The sequence below is a fragment of the Juglans regia genome, chromosome 7 (assembly GCF_001411555.2).
Source record: "Juglans regia cultivar Chandler chromosome 7, Walnut 2.0, whole genome shotgun sequence".
NCBI classification, from domain to species: domain Eukaryota; kingdom Viridiplantae; phylum Streptophyta; class Magnoliopsida; order Fagales; family Juglandaceae; genus Juglans; species Juglans regia.
The window spans coordinates 14,500,681-14,521,973 of record NC_049907.1 but is presented as its reverse complement, the minus strand read 5'-3'; the positions used below and the strand labels follow the sequence as shown (position 1 = coordinate 14,521,973).

The 21,293-nt window shown below is 41.2% G+C and overlaps 1 protein-coding gene across 1 annotated transcript in view; it reads left to right on the top strand.

Moving 5' to 3' along the window:
- The first annotated feature begins 5,854 nt into the window (after window positions 1-5,854).
- LOC108983664 overlaps window positions 5,855-21,293 on the top strand; it is a 28,882-nt gene continuing 13,443 nt past the window's right edge. Inside the window, exons 1-5 of the mRNA XM_018955376.2 lie at window positions 5,855-6,236; window positions 20,057-20,266; window positions 20,425-20,527; window positions 20,840-20,919; window positions 21,008-21,085. Coding sequence (XP_018810921.1) covers window positions 5,985-6,236; window positions 20,057-20,266; window positions 20,425-20,527; window positions 20,840-20,919; window positions 21,008-21,085 — 723 coding nt within the window. The 5' untranslated portion in view covers window positions 5,855-5,984. The remainder of the gene's footprint in view (window positions 6,237-20,056; window positions 20,267-20,424; window positions 20,528-20,839; window positions 20,920-21,007; window positions 21,086-21,293) is intronic.

Sequence of the window (21,293 nt, the reverse complement as noted above, 5' to 3'; positions counted from 1 at the left end):
TACAAGTCCTCCAAACATGGATTTTCATCATCACAAAACATATGCTCATACTTCTACACATTCATATATCAAAACAAACATGCATAGCACATATACATGTCAAAACAGAAACCTCAACATAACATATTCGAAATATGCTTCAACAACCATCATGAAAACATGACATCTCATCTTTTCATCAAAACCGAGCATATATATAACAAGATAACAAGTTTCAAGTAATGATAAGCAAACAAGAGTTCATGAAATATATGCAAGTGTTATCAAGAGTAAGGTCGAAGTTTACTTACAAAAATCCAACATATAAAATAGCAAAATCTGAAATATTTATATAAGACATATTAGAAGATGACTAGAGAAACCCTAATCTCGAAATAAGGGTGAGTGTGAGTGTCTAAAGTTTTCGAAAAATGCTTTCTCATGGAAAAAAAACCCTAGAATCTGAAACCCTCAAGGAGAAAAACCCTAGCGTTTCTTCCAAGTGGTGGTTGTGCCTTTCATTCACTCTATACCTCGTGTTCATGTGCTTAAAACAAGAAGAATATTTCGGGTCCCTTCTTTCCTTGAAGAAAAATCCTAGTTTCTAAAGTGAAAGTGTGTGTTCATGTGGGAAGCCCTAGAACCGAAACTTTGTTGGTGTTGTTTTTCCCCTTGGTGAGGATGATGACCGAGTGACCTTGCCAACTTGCTTGGCCTTAAACAAAGGAATGGTGTTTAGTGGCTAAATGATGAAGATAATGAGTTCCTAGGTTGGTGAAGGTGATGAATATGGGTGTTTGATGCTAAGGGGAATGGCTAGAAGGTTGCCCTTGATGTTGGGGTCATTTGGAAGATGATTAGGGTTGGTATAGTGAAGTGTAGCTAGGGTTTTGTACGGTGGCTAAGGGTGATTTCGAGATTGGTAAGAGATGGACTAGGGTTGGTGTCTTGGATGAGATGCTAGGGTTTAGAAAGTGTTTGAATGAGTCTAGGGTTGCTCCTTGATTTTAGGGATTAGGAGATGGAAGATAGGATTTGAATATGATAAGATAGGTTTGGAATCTTTGGTTGACTTGAGTGATTGTAGGGAATGAGAGATTTGAAGGATTGGATATGGTAGATGAGATGGAGTTTGAATGAGTCAAGGGTCGCTCCTTGACTTTAGGGATTGGCTAGGATAAGATAATGAAGATAGGATTTGGCTTTGAATATGGCAAGAGGATGGAGTCTTGAGTTGACTAGGTCTACGGAATGAGTTGAAAGTTTTAAGAAATTGGATGAGTGATTGGAATGAGTCAACTTTCCTTGAATTAAGGAAGTTGCCAAATGGGACTGTTGAGGGATGTCTAGGGTTTGTGGGAGTGGATGGAGGCAAGACTCCTAAAAGGAATTGATTACCTTATAGGGACTTGAGGTGGACGGCTAGAGTTTTATGGTTGAGAAGATTTATGGGCAAACCAAGTATGGTAAGTATGACTCACGGCTAGAGCTATGTGTTTGAGGGATGAAGGGCAATTATGGAAAGTGAATTATTATGGAAAGTAGGGCGACACTAGGGTTGGTCGAGTAATGTATGTGGGAAATATGGTTAGGGTTTTATGGAGGGGGCAGCAAGGTAATTTATGGTAAATGGACTAGGGCAAACACTATAGTGGGCAAGACCTAGTGTTTGGGTGGATCAAATGAATGCAATGAAATATATGGATGAACAATATGAATGAACACGTATGAACATTCAAGAACACAATGATGAACAACTTCACCACCAAGTCAAGAATGCACAAAGATGAATGGACTCAATAAAAGAATATGAAGACTCTTTTTGATTTATATGAATAATTATATATGCAAGAAAGTGTAGATGAACAAGATTAAAAATAAGAACAATGAAGATAATGGATGAACAAGATAGCACTTCAACTATTAATTCACAGATTGCACAATAGTTGAAATAAATATCATAGATTGATAAACTTGAAAATAACAAAGATAACACAACTTTGATTCACGAATTGCACCAAGTTGCAAGAACAAGATAAGTTGAATCACACCTATTCACAAATTGTAAAGTCATGATTTTCTACTAGAGATTCACGAATTGCACCCAAGTAGCCCAAATGCCTAGCACCGAAAGAGTGATCTCAAGAACAAGTCTACCCACCTAGAGAATTTGCCAAAGGTTTAAAAGATGTAAACTAAATGCCTAAGGATCCTATTTATAGAGAATACAAGGTGGAAACCCTAATTGGTCCCTTGATAAATAAAATTAATTAATAAAGAAATAGTTGATAGGGCCGTGGGGCCATGGGGACCCACTGCATTGGCCCTTGGTGGCCTTAGTTGGCCCATGGCATGGGCCATGGGCATGGTTGGCATGGCCTAGGCAAGGGCCTGAGCGCTGGGCGTGCGTGTTGGCCTATGCGGACATTGGGCGCGCAGGACGTGGGCTTTGGGTAGGTGCGCTAGGCAGGCTGAGCGGGCTGGCCTGGTCACTAGCCTCATTGGGCATCCTGGGCATGTTAAGGGCATGTCATGGCATGGGCCATGGCATGCTTGTGGGGCTGTCTTGGTGCTATCAGGTGGGCGCCATGGCCTGTCTACAGGCCTGTCCTGGGCGTGCCATGGTAAGGGCCATGGCATGCCTGTGGGCTTGCTGATGGCCTGCTGATGCTGTTGGTGGGCTGGTGGGCATGCTGATAGGCACTGGGCTGCTGTTGGGCATGCCATGGCATGTCAGGGACAATGTCAAGGGCTGTGCAAGGGGGTTGTCCAGGCATGTTAGCGACAATGTCAAGGGGCTGTCCTAGTGTGGCGCCCCCGACCCCCATGTAAGAGAACACGGGAATCGAGACGCCGGGATGATGACAACACGGTCACGCATCCCAACGAAAGTGCCAAGTGTGTGTACATGCAACAGTGTACAATAACAACGTAGAGGATTAGTCAACTAAGTACCAGAATTTAAATACAATCTAAACATCAGTAAAATGGTTTAAATAGTTATACAGTCATCCAAAATAAAGTTTAACACATGTTCCAAAATACAAATGAGTAAAATAAAATAACTAAGCCAGTGATCCCAGATCACTCCTCGGGCGGAGCCGTCTCCTCAGGCTCGCCCGACTCCTCCTCATCTGCATCAAAATCTGCGATACCACAGAATGGTACCGCAGGTAAGTATAACCCAAATAATTCTCAGGAATAAAATGCATTTAATGCAACCAACATGCATGCATATGATGAAATATGCATTTTTCCTCAAAACATCATTTTTCTCCGAAAATGATAATTTTCCAACACACGCCAAAATCCCATTTGGCCCAAAAATAATCCGTAAAACATTTTCCCAGAAAATAATTTACACAAAATCCAACTCACACTATTTTCCCAGAAAATAGTCCATTTAATCCATCATTACCCTATGCACCATGGCCTCCCCTAGGGACCATCCGCACGTCCTGGCTTCGTAGCGATGCCCAGTTCCACGCCCAGCACGTTCATGGCCGAGCACCCACTACGCAACGAGCGATGCCCAGTTCCGCGCCCAGAGCGTACATGGCCAGACATCCTCTAGTCCCCGCCAGCAGAAGGACCACGGAGTCGGCACGAATCTCTCGTCCGATCCCATTGTCGCCCAGCGACAATCCAGTGGACGTTACTCAGTATATTCCGCTCCCGAGTAACCAGAGAAGCTCCCCCGAGATAATGCCCCATCTCGGCTTGGGGTTGTGATACACACGCACCCAAAAATATTCTCACATAAAATCATAACTTTCCAAATCACACATGAGCATGAATGCAATACATGAAAACCCAGTTTTCTTTACAAACATGATCATGCATGAAATAATGATATGCACATGTACCAACACAAATCCACATTCCTCAATAACCATTAACCAATCCAATCAACCAACCTAAACAACTCCAATCATAAATCCATCGACCCCCGAACTCCTCGGACTCAGTCAGGCATGTCAAACAAATACAGTGAAATGTATTAGTGCAAAAATACATTAAATTCACAAGAATTTTTTGAAAAATACTTACAGCGCTATATAGCAATTTCTGAAGGATCACGAAGTTGCAAGAGGTGGAAAAACAGCTACAGAACAGTGTAAAATACACTGTGGCCGTGGGTCACAGATACCCACTTTTCAACGGAGACAAACGAAGACCCAAAAATGATAGGGTAGGGCCTAGGGAGGTCGGTGAAGCTAGTGGTGGTGGTGGTTTACCATGGGTGGCGGTGCAAGAGGTGTTTTTAGGCCAAAAATGCCGAAATCGGAGATGGGCTTGGTTGTGCTTCACCGGTGACGGATCGGAGCCGGGGTTGGGTCCATTGGGTTGCCAAGAGGTCGGGGATGAAGTGGTAGGAATACGGTGGCCGTAGGTGGCGCGACGGCGGCGCGCGAAGGAAGTGAAGGCCGCGACAGGGTGTTGCGCGTGGAGGCTAACGGCGGCGAGATAGGGGCTGAGATTTACGGGGAAGGGTCGCCGGCCGATGGGGAGGGGAACTGAAGGGGCGGTGTTGGTCACGGGCAGCGCACGGCGGCGGGCTGGGTGGAGGAGAAATCGAACGGAAGAGAGAGGGAGGGGTGCGTTGCGCGGGAGAAGGAAACCGAAGGAGAAATAAGGAAGAAAAGAAAAGAAAGGGAAAAGAAAATGAGGAAAGAAAAATAGAGGGAAAAGAAATGAGGTCCAATCCTCATAACTTGGGTCACAAAAATGATCCAACGGAAACGATTTCAAAACCACAAGTTAAATAAAATAATTTAAACGTAATGGTAAAGTCAAATTGAAATAATTAAATCCCACAGTAATTAATTAAATATGGAAAACAATTTAAATGCACAGCAATAAATAAATATTAAGAAAGTACATAAAAATTTAATTTTTCCCAATTAAAAATCTTAAAAATAATCCAATTAAAATCCAATAATTTTAAAACAAAAGAATAATTTTTGAATAAAATAAAAATAATCATTCAATAAAAATACACTAAAATATGGGGTGTTACACCTAGCATGTCGGCAGCAGTATCAAGGGGTTGTCATGGCATGTCAGCGGTAGTGTCTAGGGGCTGTCAAGGCTGAACCATGACACAGTCAAATGGGCAAATGTGAGCCATGTTCTAATTGACCCGTGCCTTTCTTGCAATCTTCCTAGGGCATACACTAGACCCCTAGGGAAGTCCTCTAAGGTTGGTCTTGACTTCGGAAGTGGCCCAATCTTAGTTGTCCATGCATGTCTAGGACCTTGTCCTAGGGTGGTTTTTTATGGGGTCTTTACACCTTGCCTATGGGCATGTAAACCCTAATCCGATGACCTCATCTTTTGTCTCTTCCACTCACTCCTTCTAGAACCTTATGCATGTTGGATAAGTGTCACATTGGCTATTTTCCTAGATTCCAAATGATGAGTTTCTAGAAAAGAACAAAAATGCTCATCTTATGCCATGTGGCGCCTCCACAAACCTTATAAATCAACTTTGGGCTTCCAAACCCTAATTCCATCCTAGTTGGCCGAAATCCACATGGGCATTTGTGGGCTTTTTCCTCTTCTTTCTCTTGTGGGCTCTCTAAGTCTAAAACTCTAAAGTCCAAAACAAAACATAAGTTATGGCTTTCTTCTAATACTTAGCACTTATCCAATAACTAAAATAATATCGAATAAAAATATGAACGGAGACTTGACAAAGTCCGGGTTATCACAACACTCCTCTTATTATAAATGACAATGTTCTGTTCTATAAAAAAAATAGATGTCTTGGGTTCAACCCCCTCCCCGGCTCAAAAAAAAAAAAAAACCATGGAAAAAGAAAACGACCATAGGCGGAGGACCAAAATCAAGAGTTAAAAAATGTATGTTGCGCGCGTGTGCGTGTTTTTGAAGGCCAGCGCTCAACCCCACGAACTCTATTTTGTGCCCGACGTCCAGTCCCGCGTCCCGAACCCTTAGAAGTTAAAAAGGCTACTTTTTCCCGAAACTTTACCGTCTCTCTGATGGATGCCGTTGCAAGTTCTGTATTCGTCACCAAGTTCCCAGAGACTGGTGCGCTTCACAGTAGTCCGTCTTCTTCGATCCGAGCATCTAATAAGCGACCTGGGTCTGTCAAAATCTGCGAAACACCTCACTTGCATGGTCTTCGTGTTCTCGCTCACGCACGTGAGGTTCCTGGTGGTGAAGATGAAGAGAGTAAGCCGTTGAATAGTGGGTTTGGCTTTCTTTCTGAAGGCAGTTCGTCTTTGTCTCGGGTATTTATATCAACACCGCTCCATATATGATCTATTTGTTTTTGAAGTTCGGCAATTCAGACTTGTTACTTTTCTGTTTTGTTGATGAGAAAGTTGAGGAAAATATGGACGGTTAGATGTTTGAATGCTATTCCTTTATGGGTGTTTGGATGTGTTATTATACGTGCGAGGACAATTTTCACTTCCGAGATAATTAGGTAGCCATTGAATTTATATGAAATTCTGAGATGTCAAGAAAATTTTAGTAACTGGCTCGTGGATTAAGGCTTGATGGAGTATGGAAATTGAGGCAAAAGGGAAATAATCACAAACCTGAAACCCCTCGTTTTTTTTTTTCATGACAAGTAAAAAGAAGTTTTATTTAACACTAACAAAGAAATAGGTTGTTATGAACCTGACTGTGACATTGTCGTTTGGGGATTACCGAAATGGCACATTTTTGTAGTGTTAATGCTAGTACTTTGATGTTTGGTCTTTTTACATGTTAATCTGTTATGGAAAGGAATACACGGGTACTTGAGAAGGGAAGAGAGGAATTATCAGGAATTTTATCAAAGCTTTTCTGAAGTTTGTATGGAGGTTGGAAAGCCCTCGAAGCATTCTCGTGATCAATAGAATTCTGTGACTCTCCTTTGCATATTCACAAACACTTCATTTGCATTGCTTGATTTCACTGCAGTGTCCATCATCGCATTTCCATTTCCTTTCCTTAGTACAGTACAGTGACTCACAACAAGGTTTCTAACAATTGGTATCTAGAGTTGACGATCCATGGAGGATGACCCACTTTTCAAACAACAACAAGAGATCTTACAACACCGCCTAGACTCTCAGGAGAAGAGTCTTCGGGATATCAGGGATGACTTGAATCAACTGATGGAGATGGCGCAGACCTTCATGGAAAATCAGAATAAATTCCGTAATTAGAATACAGTTATAGGAAAATTAGTGCCTAAGTAATCATCGGCAAGGATAATTTCCACCTCTTCCCACACCTCACTCTTGGTCGAATCAAGGCAAGGCTTTAATCTTGAGCCTTTGCAGAGGAAGAAAGTGAACAATATCATTACCATCGACTAGGTGAAGGCTGAAGTCCAAGAAAAAAAGGGCATCTTGCCCAACCAGCAGCGTCTCATAGTCAACGGAGGACAGTCTGAGGATGGCCATTCCCTAGCTATGATGGCCATTCTCTACTTAAGGCCAATTCAGAGCTCGGTTTCACTCTTTTTACTCCACTGAAGCTCAACGGCGATGGCTCCAGCATTCACATTTCCTCATATGTAGACCCTTTCATCGCATAGGGGAAGGCCCCTCTCCTCAGCAAGCCAACAACCCTAATCTCTGACCTACTCCTTGCACACCTCGTATGACATCCCCCATGGGAGACCCACGCACTCGAGTGGCCTCCTCAACCTTACAAAGAGAACCCCCCAAGTTTTTGCGGAAATGCGCGTAGACTTTCGAGTCCTGTCAGCATTACAGAGATGATCTAGCCACCTTTTTTAAGTTGTGACAGAGAGGAAGCCTACGAAAGACAAGCCCATCATGGATAGTGGAAGCAAATCTTGGGGTTGCACAAAGAGATCAATAAATGGACAAAACTGTGAGCATGCTTTCCTTGGTTTCACACTAGGTATTGAGCAAATGATTTGCTGTTGCGACAAGATGGATTCCACAACTCTGAAATACTCAAAAGCAAGATATGGTGTTAGCAAGCAAGATGAAGCTGATACGATAATCAACTTTAAAAAAGCTTTGGGCATGGATGACCCAGATGCAGCCACCATGCGTATTGGTAGGCGAATGTTTAGGCAAAGGCTTGAGACTGGGGATCTTGATGGGGACATAGAGCAGCGCTGGGTATTTCAAAAGCTCATTTATGTTTTAACTCTTGTGTTTGGAGAAGCATTGAGTTTCCTTTTACCTTGGAAATGTGTTTTCAAGGTCACTGACTCCCAGGTTGAGATTGCTATCCGTGATAATGCCCAGCAATGGTACACTTCTAAGCTAAAATCAGTTAACCGAGATATTGATGCAGAGTTTCTGGTTAGCCTTAGAGAATCACAGCGTTCTTGTCGGATTTCTGACGAGCTTGCCATGGGCTTATTTAAGGAGCGTGCAAGAAAACTGGTCAAGGAAAATATTTCGTCAACACTTAATAAACTCAAGCCTAAGACAAGATCAGCCAGGGGTATCATAGAATTTGTGGAAGAGATTGACCATATACTTGCTGTTAATAAATTTCATTGAAGAACCATCCAAATGTAGAAAACTTTGCCCCTGTGGTTGGCCCAATTTCTTTACAAGGTGGTCAGCATAATGGTGAGGAAAAGAAACGATTGGATGCCCTTGGATTAGCCATGCAGTTAGGAGCTGATTACATTGATATTGAGATTTCAGGTTGTTCGTGAATTCAATGATTCCATTTATGGAAAGAAGCCTGAAAAGTTCAAAGTCATTGCATCCTCTCACAATTATCTAAATACTCCATTTGTGGAGGACCATGGCAACCTTGTGGCATGAATACAAGTGACAGGTGCTGATATAGTGAAGACTGCAACAACTGCTATGAAGATCATTGATGTGGCATGTGTTTTCCGAATAACTATGCATTATCAAGTAAGCAGCGTTCCAATTATAGGAATTGTGATGGGTGAGACGGGTTTCATCTCACGGATTTTGTGCCCAAAATTTGGGGATGGTGGAATACATGTTAAAGTTGTTGGTGGAGATCTTGTAGAAACTGTGGTGGCTCATGATGTAGTAGGTCACTTGATGACTCAATGTGCCTGGCAGCTTGGACTTGCACAGCTCTGGGAAGACATAATTGGGTTTGAAAATTGTGAGTTCTACCTCAAGGACTTTATAATGTTACCTCATTGGCCCTTTGATAGGGGAAAAGGAAAAAAAAATGAGACCTACTCAAGCTCTTCCATTTCAGAAGTTAGAATCGATGGCAGCATTAATTGCCCAGTCCTTAGTCTTGAATTTACCTGAAGTCAACTTCTATGCAATAGCTTTCCACTGTCTCTAGAATCTTCTAAATGTGACAAACTTGATAGCTATAGCATTGATCCTCCTAATTGTAATCTACTTCCAAGGTTTCCATGTGGTTTTGCCTACGAGGTTCAAGAATACCAGAGGACATCAAGGTTCTTATCCAACCAAGCTTCTTGAGTTGCTACTGTCATGGAAGTAGTTTGGAAACTGTTCAACAATTGCAACCTTGCTCTAAACCTTCAGGACAAGATTATTTAAAAGGAGGAGATTTGTTATGAACCTGACTGTGATGGTGTCGTTTGGGGATGACTGTAACGGCACAATTTTGTAGTGTTAATGCTAGTATTTTACTTTGTTAAAACTCTACGTTTTGGGCAGAGATATTATGTTTGTTAGAAGGTTAGTTTGGTCTTTTTACATGTTAGTCTGTTATGGGAAGGAATACACGGGTCCTTAGTGGGGTAGAAGGGAAGAGAGGAATTATCGGAAATTTTATCAAAGCTTTTCTGAAGTTTGTATGGAGGTTGGGAAGCTCTTGAAGCATTCCTATGATCGATAGAATTTTGTGACTATCCTTTGCATTTTCACAAACACTTCATTTGCATTCCCTGATTTTATTGCAGTGTCCATCATTGCATTTCCATTTCCTTTCCTTAGTACAATACAGTGATTCACAACAAGGTTTCTAACATAGGTGAAGCCCAAGTACACAGAACGTGTACAAGAGAAAACACCAATTTAAAAGCTAGAAATAAATACAATGAAATAATAGAAAATGAAGTCACTAAAGTCGCCAATAGTAGCAAATTATTCAAAAAAAGACTCTTAAGTTCTTCCCGGGAGCGTTCCTTATCATCAAAGTTCTGGCGGTTCTTTTCTCTCCAAACTTGCCTCAGATATGGAAACCATTTTCCAAATTGCCATAATTTTTGGGATGCCATAGAAACCTCTCCAATTGGCAAGAAGATCAAGCACTTTCCTTCGTATAACCCATTTTCTAACTCTACTAAAAAAATCAACTAATATAGCCCTAGCAACCTCACAATGAAGTAGCAAATGGTCCTATGTTTCTCCACACGCAACACCAATCAATAATGGTTATCCGACGCTTCCTTAGGTTATCCACGTTCAGAATCTTTCCTAGGAAAAATGACCATACAAAGAAGGCTGCCTTAAGAGGTGCCTTATTCCTCCAAATGTTCCCAATCCTGAACCACCCTGTGGAAGTTGCCATTTGACTGAATTAAGCCACCTGAGATTCCCATAAGCTCAGCCACCGAGCACCCTGCTCATGTGTAACAATATAGTTTGCAGGAAATGTACATTGAGAGCCTCATCTTGTGATACCCCATATGATATGGATAAGGGTAGGTGGTGTATGGGATCCCACATTGCTTGGGAAGGAGAAGTTCTTGCTCTTTATAAGATTCCAATGGGGCTCTAATTGTATCATTGACTAGTCCTTTTGGAGTATAGGCCATGTGGTTTGGGCCTTCCGTTGGGGCGTTACAATGGTATCAGAGCCTATCCCAACCAGAAATGTGGGACTTGAGCCGTGCCACCTATAATGGACAGGCTCGACGAGGACGTCGGGAATTTAAGGGGGGTAGATTGTGATACCCCATATGATATGGATAAGGGTGGGTGGTGTATGGGATCCCACATTGCTTGGGAAGGATAAGTTCTTGCTCTTTATAAGGTTCCAATGGGGCTCTAATTGTATCATTGACTAGTCCTTTTGGAGTATAGGCCATGTGGTTTGGGCCTTCCATTGGGGCGTTACACATCTCTAGCCCATAAATCGTGCCAGAAGTTGATCCTGGAGCCATTACCCACCACCAATCTAATGTGTCAAGAGAATCTCTTCCATCCTCTTCTAATATCTTCCACAATCTCACTCCATCTGCTCCATGAACCTCAATAGAGCACCAGCCCACTTCTAATAATCATTAGGAATGAGCACCAAATTTTGGATTTTTCTGCCCCTCTATTTTAGTGTATCACTGCTATAAAGTATTACTTTATGATTTATTGATGATTTTGTTCTACACTATATTTCCGTGTGCTTGTTACGAATGAGTTAGTTTTGTTGAATTGTTCAGCAACCCTCTCCATAGCTGAGCAAGAGCTCTATTATATTCTTGTAGCATGAAGGGAAAACTAATATGACAACTTTGACGCACTTGTAAAGATTTTTTCTTTTCAATGACTAGAGAAGAAACACTTTCTCTGTAATACCCTTCTCGCATGTTAGGAGTGTTACGTGCTTTCATAACTGTGCCCAGTAAAGAGACTCAACATAATAAAAGTACCTAATTGATTGAAAATAAATTCCCAAAAAGTAGCAACAATATTGTCTCATAGCAAGAAAATTTAAAATTGATCTTTTCATGAAAAGAAAAAACTTGAACTTAGTCTGAAAATCTCTTGACACATGATCTATGCCGGGTCGTCAGCTTGTCAACACCATCTTCTTTACATGGATATTTTAAAACATAAAAAAAAAACAAACAACCAAAATGAGTCGAATAATTAATAAGTAGTACATCTTATAGTAAACATAATAAACATAGGGTTTTCTTGAAAGCATGCAGACTTAATACTTATACCTATACTAAGATAAACATGTAACATCATGTACTATGCATAGCTTATTAAACTTATTTTTCCCTTTCTTTAATAGCCAGCACACCTTAACTCCCGTGTGCAGGGTTGTGCACCGGTTCTCTTGCCTGCTGCCATAAGGGAAACCGGTTAACTTATATAACATATTATGGTGAACACGCTTAGATCCGTGTCTTACACATCCACCCATAATTGCATTGGTACCATGCATCTCTTATGGCCATTCTTAAAGGATTTTCATAATTTGTCTTTTATTTTTCTTACCATGATGCATGTAGAGCATATTATGACATAGCTTATCTTAATCATAAATGAGAACATATTATGATGCATGTAAAACATATAATAAGATGAGATTTTTTTATTCGTGTTTTCCTTGCTAAGCACCACTCCATAACTATCATAAATAAGCAGGCTTCCATTTCCGATTTGTTGATTCATTCTAATGGAGTTGTGCGATGGGATTTTACTTTTATTAGAGTTGTTCAGGATTGGGAACTTGGTGAGGTTGCAGATTTTTTCAATTTGTTGTATTCTCTGGTTATTGGAGGAAATGAGAGGGATCAAATGTTATGGAAGCACACGGCAAGTAAAAAGTTCACTGTTCGATCATACTATAAGTGTAACGCCCCAATAGAAGGCTCAAATCACATGACCTATACTCCAAAAGGACTAGTCAATGATACAATTGGAGCCTCATTAGAACCTTATAAAGAGCAAGAACTTCTTATTCCCAAGCAATGTGGGATCTCATACACCACCTACTCTTATTCTTATCATATGAGGTATCACAATCTCCCCCCCTTAAATTCCCGACGTCCTCGTCGGGTCTGTCCTTCGTAGGTGGCACGATTCAAGTCCCACATTTCTGGTTGGGATAGGCTCTGATACCATTTGTAACGCCCCAATAGAAATGCCTATACTCCAAAAGGACTAGTCATTGATACAATTGGAGCCCCATTAAAACAAAACCTTATAAAGAGCAAGAACTTCTCCTTCCCAATCAATGTGGGATCCCATACACCACCTACCCTTATCCTTATCATATGGGGTATCATAATAAGGTGTTAACTGTTCAGCATCACTTTTCCGTGAAAGAGTATTTGGAGAGTTCATGTGGCGTCCAAGGTTGCCTTTTTTATTTGGACAGCATCATTTGGGAATATTATGACAGTTCACAATTTGAGAAAGCGTGGCATGATAGTTATGGAGTGGTGCTTCATGTGTAAGAAATATGGTGAATCGGTGGATTATTTACTTTTACATTGTGAGGTGGCTAAGGCAATATGGGATGGTGTGTTTAGTAGAGCGGGGCTGGTTTGGGTAATGCCTAAAAAAGTGGTGGACTTGCGTGTTGGAATAGGCCTTATAGTTGTTCTCAAGTGACAGCTACGTGGAAGATGATTCATTTGTGCATTATGCGGTGTATTTTGATGGAAAGGAATGAGCGGTGTTTTAACAACAAGGAGCGTACTTTAGAGGAAATCTGGAAACTTTTTGTGTTTTACTTGCTTCAATGGTTTTCAGCTGTTGTACTTAATGGACAGACTGTTCATGAGTTTTTGTTTTCATTTCATATTTCTAGAATGTAATTAAGTGTTTTTTTTGTATACTTCCTGTGTACATGGGTTTCGTCTATTTCATTCGATGAATAAAAACTTTATTACTTATCAAAAAAACATGACATTGAAACTCACTATCATCATATCATAATTGGGTACGTAAAAAGGAGCTTTCAATAAAGGGTCATACATATATAATACTTAAAAATAACATTGTTTACCATACATGTAAGGGTATGATAATGCTACTTACATCTTTGCTTCTATTGATAACAAATGCGTTGATAATCACCTGCTTGAATTGCTGGAAAAGGGTTGGACTTGATAGGATGAGGTTGTTTCTTTTTTCGATCTCCTGAACTTGCATGAGTTATCTCGGGTTAGGGACTGGTTTCCAATTATCACGAAATTTTTTTTTTTTTGATAAGTAAAACAAGACTTTATTAAATCACCAAGTGTCAAGATACAAAGAAAAATGCCCTAATTATGTAGGCATATTAGAAACTAGGAAGTCATGAAGGTCCATGTCATTTAAGTCTACAACAATGGCCCAAGTACAAAGAGTCCTAAAAAATAACAATTTTAGCTCCTCCAAAGATCTCTATTTGTCTTTAGAAGTCCTCTCATTGCGTTCCTGCCATAAACACCACATAATACAGATATGGATCATCTTCCACACTGCTTTGATCTGTCTCACCCCACGGATTGAAGTCCAGCATGCCAATACATCCAAAACTGTTTCCGGCATAACCCACGCCAAATCCATTCTTTTAAACACCTCGTCCCAAATAGTCTTGGCTATCTCACAGTGTAAAAGTAAATGATTTACCAACTCACCCCCGCTTTTACACATACAACACCAATCTGCAATAATTATCCTCCTCTTTCTTAGATTATACGTAGTGAGGATCTTACCCAAAGACGCTGCCCACACAAAGAAAGGCTTTGGGAGGAGTCTTATGACACCAAAGTTTTCTCCAGGGAAACTGTATCTCTGGAACTTGTGTGAGAACCTTATAGAAAGAGCGAACAGAGAACACCCATTTCCTTGCAAGACGCCACCATAACTCATCTTCCTAGTGGATATTTGGACGATGAGAATATAAGAGACTATAAAAATCTACAAAACCCTCCATCTCCCAGTCCTGTGCCGCTCGGTTGAAATTGATGTTCCAGTGAATGTTCCTACCTGAGACTTTCATAACCTCTGCCACTGTGGCATCTTTGGTGCTTGCAATCAATAAAAGAGACGGAAACAGATCTAGTAGAACATTGTTACTACACCAAGCATCCTTCCAAAATCTGATCTTGGAACTTGTCCCCAATTGCAATCTAGTGTAACGATATAAAACCTCCCATCCTCTTCTAATATGTTTCCATAACCCCAATCCAGATGCTCCTCTAACTTCTCTGCTACACCACCCCTTGCCTAGATCACCATATTTGCTCTCGATCACAGTCTTCCATAAGGCCTCTGGTTCCTTGGTATATCGCCACAACCATTTGCCAAGTAAAGTCTGATTAAGGTGTCGTTTGGATTCGAAGATGAGTTGAGATGAGTTGAGATGAGTTAAGATGGGTTGTGAAAAATAGTGAAATTTGTAAGTTAAAGTTGCTGAATAGTAGTGAATAATAGTGAAATGAGTTGAGATAAGTTAAGATGAATTGAGATGGGCTGTGAATACAAATGAGGCCTAAATAACCTCAAATTTCTGACACCCAAACCGCCATTGGAGATAGGACGACATATCATTTCCTACTTAACTAAGTGGAATTTAAACTCATCTTCTAAGCCCCCCACATAAAATCTCTCTGTAACTTCTCAAGTCGACCTGTCACACTTGCCGGTAAAGGAAATAATGATAGAAAGTAGGTGGGTAGGTTAGAAAGTGTAATTTTGATTAATGTAGTCCGGCCCCCTTTCGACAAATACATTCTCTTCCACCCTGCTAGTCTCCTCTCTACTTTTTCAATCATTGTATCCCAAATCATATGAGACCTCGGTGCTATACCCAACGACAATCCCAGATAAGTCATAGGTAGAAACGCTATCTTACAACCCAAAATGCCAGCTAGCCAGCCAACTCCCTTATATCCTGAACTTCTCCAATCGGTACCAACTCAGATTTATCATAATTCACTTTTAAACCAGACACTGCTTCAAAACACAGCAGTAGTGCCTTCACAACCCTCAACTGGGTTTGATTAGCCTCGCACATGATAAGCGTGTCATCTGCAAACAGCAAATGAGAAATAGTTGTATTATCCCTATTCGGTGATCCAATCTAGAAACCACTGATAGAACCATTAGTCACTAAGGCTGAGATCATCCTACTTAATGCCTCCATAACAATAACAAAAAGTAAAGGAGATAACGAATTCCCTTGTCTCAAGCTACGAGAGCTTGGGAAGAAACCCTCTAGACTACCATTAATCAACACCGAGAACCGTACCGTAGATATACACCATCTGATCCAAGACCTCCACCTCTCTCCAAACCCACACCTACCCAGTAAATAAAGAAGGAAATCCCAATTAACATGATCATACGCCTTTTCCATATCTAGTTTGTACATAATCGCTGAGTTGCCAGCGTTCAATCTACTGTCGAAGCATTCATTGGCAATTAAAGCCGCATCAAGGATCTGTCTACCCTTAACAAAAGCATTTTGTGGTTTAGTAATAATCTTCCCCAATATCCCACTTAATCGATTGGCAAGCACTTTTGCAATGATCTTATAAGCACCATTCACTAAACTAATGGGCCGAAAATCTGTAATCTCAATGACCCCTACCTTTTTAGGGATTAATGCAAGAAAAGTAGTGTTAAGATTTTTCTCAAATTTTCCTACCAAGAAGAACTCTTGAAATACCTTCAAAAGATCCGCTTTAATCACCTCCCAACATTCTTGGAAAAAATCCATAGAGAAACCATCCGGTCCGGGAGCCTTATATTTTGCCATCTTTCTTATCACTGCAAAAACCTCTTCCTCTTCAAAAGCCCTCTCCAATCTGGTAACATCCCTTGGTTCAATAGTGTCAAAAGCCAATCCATCTAAAGAAGGCCTCCAACCCACCTCCTTCGTGAGAAACTTTTCAAAGAAAACAACTACATGGTCTTGAATAATTTCTTCTTCTCTATTCTCGGCCCCCTCAATTCTCAGCAATTCAATGTTATTATTTCTTCTATGTGAGTTTGCAATTCTATGGAAAAACTTCATACTCCGGTCCCCTTCCTTCAACCAAAGAGCTCTTGATTTTTGACGCCATGAGATTTTTTCCTGTAAGATTATCCTCTCAAGATCAGCAACCAACAAAATTTTTTGTGCTTGTTCCTCATTAAGTGGCCTCCCTTCTTGCAGTCTTTCTAAATACTGAATTTCCATCAATTTGGTATTTTTGCTCTCCTCCACATTACCAAAAGATTGTTTATTCCACTCCTTTAAATCCCTTCTTAAGGCTTTCAGTTTGTTTGCAAAAATGAAACTGGGTGTACCTTCAAAATGATATGAAGTCCACTATTGTTTGACACTTTCCACAAAACCTTCTGACTTCAACCACATTTTCGAATTTAAAATACCTTCTGCTGTTACAAATACCTCCACAATCCAGCAAAATAGGCCAATGGTCCGAGGTTATACGAATCAAACACTTTTTCCATACATCCGGAAAATGGCTTTCAAACTCCGGAGAAATCAAAAAACGATCCAAGCGGGACCAAGTCTGATTATTTGACCAAGTAGCTGGACCCCCTTCTAGTGGAAGGTTTATCAAGTTCAAATTAAAGATACACTCTGAGAACTCCAGGCTTGATGGCCTCAATCTTCTGCTTCCCAGACTTTCACTCTGGAAACGAACCACATGGAAATCCCCCCCAATACACCAAGGGAGCTCCCACCAACTTTGTACCCCTGCAAGCTCATCCCACAATAAACTTATGTTGACATCTAAGTTAGGCCCATACACACCTACAAATGCCCACAAGAAATCATCTGACACACACTTAAAAGAACAAGCTACCATATATCTCCCTATGTACTCCTCTACTTTCACTACCACCCGTCTATCCCACATTACCACAACTCCTCCCGAAGCCCCTGAAGAGGCCAAATATACCCAATCAACATAAATATTACTCCATAAACTCCGAATAATCCTCCTACTAATCATTTTCAGTTTCGTCTCCTGTAAGCATACAATGATCGCTTTCCACTCACAGAGTAGACGTCGAATCCGAAGACGCTTCTCTACCTCGTTTAGACCCGGACATTCCAAGATACAATCTTGGGCTTCATTGGGGAACATTCAGCCCCTTCCCTTTTGCCTTATTCCTGCTGGAACTAGCTTCCGAGTTCATCAACCACATCAATTTTTTTAATTCCCGACTTTTCTTTATGTTCCCCCTCTTTTTTTGGTGGTGTCCAGCTTCTATAGCAGTTAACAAGGCTATAAACTGCTCCTCATACCCATCACATTCAATTCCCACAACATGTTGAATTTCTTTAGCTTTATGTATAACTCAATCTGATGCTTGATCTGGAAAATAGTAATTTAATGGGATAAGATTCCCCATCTTATTATTCTGAAATTTCTGAAATCCCCATTGAAAACTCCTCCAACCCACAGGCCTCGGGGATGAAAAGTTCATCTTCCACGGAATGCATAAAATCATCTGAGTCATCTTCAACCTTAGCCAACTCGAGCTCCTCAACCGGTTTCACTGACACTGCCGCCGGGGCCAGAAACACCCTGGCACCACTCATCTGCGAGCTCTGGATCTCCAGAGACGAAGAAACCCGAGATTCTAAGCCTACCAAGGTCTGTTGCGCGCAAAACTCCGGCGAGACCTCACCGGCGACCCCCACTACCTCCATCGGCGACGTCTGTATCCCCGCAGCTTGACCCCTTGTCGTCGGTAAGCTGTTCGGCACAAACCCGAGGCTGTGAAGCTCAGTGGAGGGTATCGGGCTAGGGCTCGGGTTCTCGATATCTTCTGGCTCAGGTCCAGACCTGCCTATTTGGGCCCTGGGTTGAGACCCGCCTATTTGGGCCATAGGTTGTGACCCACAGTTCTGGGCGGTAGAGACCCGTTGCTCTTGGCCCTGAATTGAAGCCCGCTGCTTTGGGCCCTGGGTTGAGACGGCCCAGCCCCACCAAACGGGTCTTGTGACGTGGCCCGACGCCATACATTCTAGCCCTTATCCCTTTTATTTTTCTGTTGAGCCCCTTTATGGATTTTACTCCGCCCACTTCCCATTTCATGGCTTTTTAACTTATCAGCTCCTTCCTTTTCCTTAAATGAACCGACAAAGGCTACAATTGCAGCCATATCCCTCTGCAAGGCACGCAACTGCCCCTACATTTCCAACAGCTTCCGTTGCACCTCCCATGTCTGACATGCCACAAAGGCCCTGCCATGGGTATGGTTCAACGTACCATCACAACGCCAACGCCCCTTACCGCTGTCAGAAACCTTAGCACCAGCCACCTTCTCCTTCACAGATTTTGGTATCGACGTCGCGAGAACCTCCTTATACGACCGCGCATGGTGCTTCAGTCTCCCTCTTCCATCACTCGGTTGGTCTCCTCCAGGCAGACCACCTACCTTAGTGTCTTCTTTCCCTTGCTCTACCAACGCCTCCCTCATCTTCCTCCAACCCCATCCATTCTCACCTTCTGGAATACATAGAATATTCCTTCTCCCCCCCTGATTATACTCTGTAATTTCAATATATCTCCCTCTCCTATTTGCACAACGTTGAGCAATAATACTACAAAAACTATTGCGTGTTGCCGAGTACACCTCCTTTTTCCCCCTACTTAGGCTCTCCTCTAACATCTTCCCAAGCCACTGAATAGAAGAATATCCCAACAACAGCGAGTTCTCTGTTTTCCAACTTCACTCAATGACTCTCAAACCACCACCTCCACATTTTGCCAAAGTAAAGCACTTTGATTCAATAACTACTTCTCTAAAACGATCCATCTTAACCATCACCATGTCAGAAAAACTCAATCAAACGCAACATTGATGATGAAAAATGATACAGGAACTAGAACGAGAAGAAAAGTGTGCATGTGTACGGAGAGAATTTTCTAGGAGAGAGAAATCAGTAGGCCACAACATTTAGATAGCAAACTCCTCCAATTATCACGAATTTAACAACTAAAAATCAAATGGGGATCCATCCATATTTGGGCCTAATGGGCCGAACCTACTCTATTTTGAATCTAGATCCATAATTTCGTATCCAGTCCTATCTCTGCAATACTAGATCCTCAAATAATACAAACGGGCTAATGGCCCAATAAAATAATCTTCCTTCGAGCTGTAACAAAATTGGGCCCGTGGTCCAAACTTCTAAAGCCTATAAAATTTGATTCTAGATGCTACATTTTCTCTATCCTTTTATGCAATTTAACATCTTTCCATATTTTCCCAGAAAGGTTAAAGGATATTTTTATTGTTTTCTTTTATATATTTATTTTATTTTTATGTAGGTGAAGGATTAAAGGAATTTGAAGGATGTCTGTAACCATGATTGGCTTACAATTCTGCTACGTGCCTGCTTCATATGTGTAACATCTTATTTACATGGCTTCAGTTGTAATGGCCTTTGCTGTGTTGTGTAGGATAATTTAGATTGCAGTCAAAGTATTGAGAATGATGCAGCTGAGGCCCTAAAAATGGACATGTCTCTTACGACTCCAGGTGTAAGCGTAGCAGGAGGAGGAACCCGAGCTGGGCTTTTTAGGACACCAATTTCTGGTGGAGTTCAGAGTGCCACCTCAGCTCATGGTTTACCTAGACCAGCCTTAGCAGTTCGTAATCTAATGGAGCAGGTAAATGCTGTTTGTTTGCTCCTAGGTAATATTATTTCTGGTAATTTTTTTCGTACTTACCCTTCTTTGGGGTCAACTTTTTATCACATCATATTAGCAGCTTCCTCATGTTTTGTTGTTTTCAACTTTTGAATGTGTGTCTTGCTTTGTAATTTAAGGCCAGATTTGCTCATTTGTGCACGGTGATGTCTCGGATGCACCACCGACGAGAAGGGTATCCATTCGGATCTTTGGTAGATTTTGCACCTGATTCAATGGGGCGTAAGTCATTGAGTTTTTTATAATTATGTTGAAAGATCTAGTCTTTTTTTCCATCTATTAAATTTATTGTGCCGTTATATGGTTCAACTTTTCCTCATGCTACTGGTTCACAGGAAAGTATATTGTGACCACCTAACTAAGTATTCAATGATGGCCTTTGTTGTATAGTGTATGCCCTATAATTCGATATGTTGAACCATTTAATTTCTTATGGTCCTCATCTTGGACCATTGACTATCGTTTGTATGTGTAATGATGGTCACTAATAAGTGTAATTGTGTTAATTGTTTTTGTTGTACGTTTTATCTACAGATCCATTATTTTCGTTTTCGCCATTGGCCATCCACACACGAAACTTGTTAGCAGATCCCAGATGCACACTTGTTGTGCAGGTAGCTATATGATGTTTTCTCTCACTAATTGTATTTGCACTAGTTGTTGTTATCCATGTATGGACTTTATTGACAGTTGGTTTCATAGATACCTGGATGGAGTGGCTTGTCAAATGCTAGGGTAACTATATTTGGTGATGTCTACCCGCTTCCAGAGCATCAACAGGTGATTTCTCTAATTGATATATAGCGAAGGAAGTATTGGGGTAGGCCTGAAAGTAGTTGGAAGTACTTGCTTTTCTTCCATGCCCTTAAGAATGACGTGGAAGACAAAGCATGGGGCCCATCATGAATCTTGTCCCAACAATGGGTTCTCATTATAAGCTGGGCATGCAACATGGTTTTAGATATTTTTTAGTTTATATATATTTATT